We start from the raw sequence: 4,972 nt of genomic DNA, 5'->3' as shown, positions 1-4,972 counted from the left end.
CCAAGGGGTTTGAAAGTTGGCACTACAAACCATCCACAGAAATTTTCACAACCTTTCCACACCAGCACCTAGATGACCTCCAATCAAGTCATAAATCAGCATCAAATTATTCAAAAAGATTCACTGACAGGGATGCTTCAGAATTCTGAGCCTCTTTTCTGCTCACAGCCTCTCATCTCTTTTAAAAAACTTTCTATCACTCTGTGTGTGGGATGTCTATTTTATGTTCCATCTCAAGTGGTCTTTCCATCCCAAATGGGATGTCTTTCCATCTCAAGTGAGATTTCTTTCCATCACAAATGGGATGTCTCCCCATCTCAAGTGAGATGCATCTTCTCTCCATCACAAGTGTGATGTGTACTGTCCATCTCAAGTGAGATTTCTCCTTCCTGTCTTCTTTCAATCACTTAAGGCCCCCTTTGGATCTTGCAAGGGGGATCTCTAGTTGTCTCTATATATTTCTACTCCTGATATTTGAAATACAAGCATTGATTCAGAGCTTCTTCCAATCTTGCCACCTTGGGCAGCTCCTTGGTCCTATCCTTTGTTTCTTCAGGATAGCCCCCCTTTCCTTGTCTTCTTTTCTCCAAGAAAAATCTCAACAGGATGGATAGTTATTTTTTATTAGAGCCATAGTACATAGCTATTTTAATGTATGAGTAGAATCCAACTGCATTATTTATCAGTTTGGATTTTGAAAGTATTATTTTCAGAAAAATGTTCATTCTTACCTTTTTCTTGAATGTGTTCTTCATCATCAAAATATTGAGAATCAAATTTTGGAATGAACATTCCAAATTGGCTTAAAGAAATCACATTAGCATTCACATTTTAGTTTGTTATCTTCACAGACTGAATCAGCTTGCCAGCCTTAGAGTCAACGCAGCTGACCTAAAACTGCCTTTTATCTCCATTTTATACCTAAATGTGTTTATATCTTTTTAACCTTAACACTTAAGGTTTTTTTCACTTCAGATTCTTATTTGTCATGTAATTTTGACCCTAGTTGAAACTTACCACTTCTTTGTAACTCTACTCCTTCCCTGAGTTATTGAGTTGTGGCGCGCATGTGCAGTTGTGACGTGTAAGTGCTACCAGGTGTGCCAACCAAATGCACATATGTAATTACATAATCAAACTTTGAAAATTTTTGAATTCAGGATCTCCCTTGCATCAGGAGGATACACAGACTTCAGCAGACCAGAACCACACCTCCAGACAACCCAGGATCACCAAAACAAGTCCACTACACTCCCAGTATCACCAACAGGAATATTGACAGTTATTCCCCTTTTCATTGACCCTTGATTATCTCAGAGGAGTTCCTCTCTGTCTCTTTGACTGCTTTCTCTCCTCTCTTGTTTGCTTCTCTCCTCTTTGATCACAGGTACGTATACCTCTAGACATCTACTCTCAATGACAAGGATCAATCCATTGCATATCCTTCTTTTTATGTGGTTTTTGTCAGTAACAAACCACATAGGGATCCCTTTAAAGAACCTTGAATATCCACAGAGAAGTCTAAAAAAATTGTGGCTGATTAGACCTGTCTAATTCAGATACCTTCCACGTTTCCATTGTGAGAAGAGGCTGTTGCAATCTCTGGCACAGCTTGGCAGCACTCCCTTGAGGTATAGCATTGCTAGTGGATGTTAGTTCCCACCTACAGGTCAACATAACCTTGATTATCATCTCTCAGATCATCTCTTTCTTTCTCTCTCTTTTTCTCTTACTGTTTGTTATTTCTTTATCCCAAGAAATCCAAGCAGTGCCCACCCATTTTTCTTGTGTCCTGCTGTAACATAAGAGATACAGGCTCACACAGATATCTCTGGAAAAGAAAGAAGTAGTGATCACAATACACAGGATGCTTTGCTTTTATATTGACTGAATTTGCCAGTGTAAGCTTTTTACAGGAGAATATTTGTGAGAGAATGCTGAATAATTTTTAGCAATTGTGCTCCAACCTATTAATATCACTTGTTCCACCAAAGAGAAAAGAACAGAAAGCTGCACTAAATCAGCATAAATATGGTCTACATAATCAGTTCCAAAATCCAGGGTCACAAAAATACACATTCTTTCACAAACTCATCTAAGTCCCTCCTGCGGACAGCCCTTCGCGCTTCCCTCAGAGGGACTTACACCTAAGAGGTGAAAGTTGGTGTGGCAGGAAAATGTTTCAAGCCTCATGCAAGCAAGGAAAAAGGTTACATGTGTTCTCCCTCTGAGAGTTGGGCAAGTTGCTCCCTTGATTATACCAAGAAGAAACTGAATAAATAAATTTTTGCAAAGCTGGCGCTGTCTGCAACATGGGGATCCTTGATTTTATCAAAAAAAGAAAGAATCTGATATGATGAGGGAGAAAATGGCATATTATGGAAAATTTTGTGAATTTTGCAAAAAAAAAAAAAAAAAAAAAAGTTCCTTGTGTGCCAACATTCACCACTTGCCTCTCGGAGGGACTGCGTTAAGTTTGGCTCCTTCATGTTTCTGAGATGAAGCCCCAACTGCTGGGGAGGCCCTCTCTGATGTCAGGCTTTGCGTCGTAGTGAAGTCAGACGTGAGAAGATGTTTTTAGCGCAGTTTGATTTGACATTGCGCACTATAAAGTACCATCAGAACGGGCGGACCTACCGCCGACACTATAAGATGCCCTAACGGGCTACAAATTTTCCGACACAAGATCCAAAGAAGAAAATAGGCTTAGACTAGAGAAAGGGAAGGGAGAGAGACAATGGAGAAGATAGGGAAAAATGAAAAAGATGATATGACAGCCAATCGTTTGTGAGGATGTACATATTTATGCAGAGTGTGTTTATGCTAGTCATATCCAGCCCAGCGTGGGAATAGCAGAGGTTGAAGAAGCTGTCCATATCTATCGTAAGATGAAAACTGAACGGGATTATCTGCTTTATGTCTTACCACCACTAGCACCTGCACCAGCATCAGATCCAGTAGGCGAAGAAGGTCGTTCTGAGCAGAAGGGCGGATTGTGCTGGCTCACTTTTCCTGAGCGACCGCAACCAGGCCGACAAGAAGACCGAGGGGCTGCCGCCGGCGGAGACGGCTCGGCGGCGAATGGGGCGGGTGACGAGCACTTCCCGGAGTTCCATTCCGCCCCACCATCCCACCAGATCCTCAACATCGTCCGAGAGAACTTCGTGCCCTTCTTACAACCGCAAGGCCCATCGAGGTCCAACGAACGATGGATGGTTATGTGGAATGACCGAGCTGGACAAGGGCTTGCGAAGACATGGCTCGATCGGATCGTCTTGCCTATCCTCGACTTCGTCGGCACCCCCGCCTCTGATATCCGGGTCTACGAATCCCGGCAATCTGGCTGGGAAGACGATCTTATGAAGAAGACTGACGAGAAGCGCCCGACGAAGGTGATCATCCTCGGCGGCGATGGGACAATCTCAGATTTCTTGAGCCAGGCCTATGCTAATCACCAGGAACGAAAGAAGAGTGATCCAAGTGGCTGCATGGACCAGCTTCACTTCGACCTGGTCATCCTTCCCCTCGGCACAGCGAATGCGATGTTCTTCAATACCCATCCCAAAGTGAAAGAGCTGTCTAGGCCGAAAGACATCCTGGCGGGTCTGTTGGACGCTGTACTGGAGCCCACTCGGCGGGCCGATGGAGTGCCCGAGCTTGCACCGTCCAGGGCGACATTGACGGAGGTCCAGACGCTCGATCGCAGCAAAACGCTCGTCCAAGAATTGGTCGCATTCGTCGTCACCTCCACAGCCTTACATGCCTCGATCCTCGAGACTGCCAACCGATTGGTCCTCCAACCAGACTACCAGCCTGCAGGAACTGAGGTGTTCCAACGAGCGTTTCTGAGCAACGTTTCGCGGACCTGGAATGCCACCGTGAGCCTCCTTCCGTCTGCGCTCGATGGTACGATCCAAAGATACGATCCGACGACCGAGAGACTCTTGCCGGTCAGCATGGATGGAGGAGGAGATGGTATTGGAGCAACTCCCGAGGTCCGATTGGAGGGCCCGTTTAGTTACTTCACGGGGTGTTTAGTCGACCGGTTAGAGAGCAAATTCATCATTGCTCCTCTAAGGAATCCCGACCGACTGCCACCATCCCAACAGCGTTCCAGAGCTTCGACGATCGACCTGGTCATCCTCAGACCGACCCGTGACGCCAGGCTCAAATCCATCCTTCAGGACCCTCAGTCTACTGGCCCTGTTCGCGACGATGCTCTCACTAAATTCGTCAGCCTCGTCTTACAAACCGCGTATCATGAAGGCGACCACATCAACCTGTTGTCTGATGATGGGCTCCCAATCGTTGAATATTATCGCTGCGGGGGCTGGATTTGGACTTCCGTAAGCACTTCCTTCCCTAATTCACGTTGTTTGACTATCATCCAACTTTGTCTTCCCTCCAGAAAAGTTAGTTGTAAAACTAATGCGATCTCTATTAACCTAATGATCTCTGTACCCTGATGAGACAGACTGATCAAGACCAGACTCATCAAGTCTGTATTGATGGCAAGGTGGTCGAAATCCCCCCTGATGGTGGTTCAGTAAAAGTTGAGGTCTTGTCCCCGGATCATACCAACATCACAGTTTATTAAAAACACATAGGATACCGAACTGTAATCTAGTCCATCAAGACAGAGTTACATTTTTTTTAGCTCTTGCAACTCAAAAAGGCTTTTATCCATCTTCAACTCGCGCTCATCATTCAACAAGTACCAAAAATATCTACCTACCCAACAAGAAGTCATATATTGTATTAGAACAACAGGCAAAATAGATGAACGTTCGAAGACCCCCAGCAATTTAATCAACCCAACCCAGCAACAATGTTGACCCCCCTGTCTTTGGTTGCATCATTCCCTTCAGACCAGTGTACGCCAAAATTCATAACCTTTTTTATGATCAGCTTCAACTCGGCTGGTGGTGATTTTGTGTACTGACAATTAGAGGAGCTACTTGAGAATCCTTGA

The 4,972-nt window shown here is 44.8% G+C and overlaps 1 protein-coding gene across 1 annotated transcript; it reads left to right on the top strand.

Annotated features, from left to right (window-relative positions):
- Positions 1-2,888: 2,888 nt before the first annotated feature.
- On the top strand, positions 2,889-4,597 carry PtA15_10A78 (uncharacterized protein; the record flags this gene model as incomplete). Its single annotated transcript, XM_053160950.1, has 2 exons — positions 2,889-4,346; positions 4,475-4,597. The coding sequence occupies 2 exons, from the start codon at positions 2,889-2,891 to the stop codon at positions 4,595-4,597; spliced, it is 1,581 nt and encodes a 526-aa protein (XP_053024214.1).
- Between the last annotated feature and the right edge of the window lie 375 nt (positions 4,598-4,972).

The sequence above is a fragment of the Puccinia triticina genome, chromosome 10A (genome assembly GCF_026914185.1).
Source record: "Puccinia triticina chromosome 10A, complete sequence".
Lineage (NCBI taxonomy): Eukaryota > Fungi > Basidiomycota > Pucciniomycetes > Pucciniales > Pucciniaceae > Puccinia > Puccinia triticina.
This window is presented reverse-complemented; position numbering and strand designations above follow the sequence as displayed.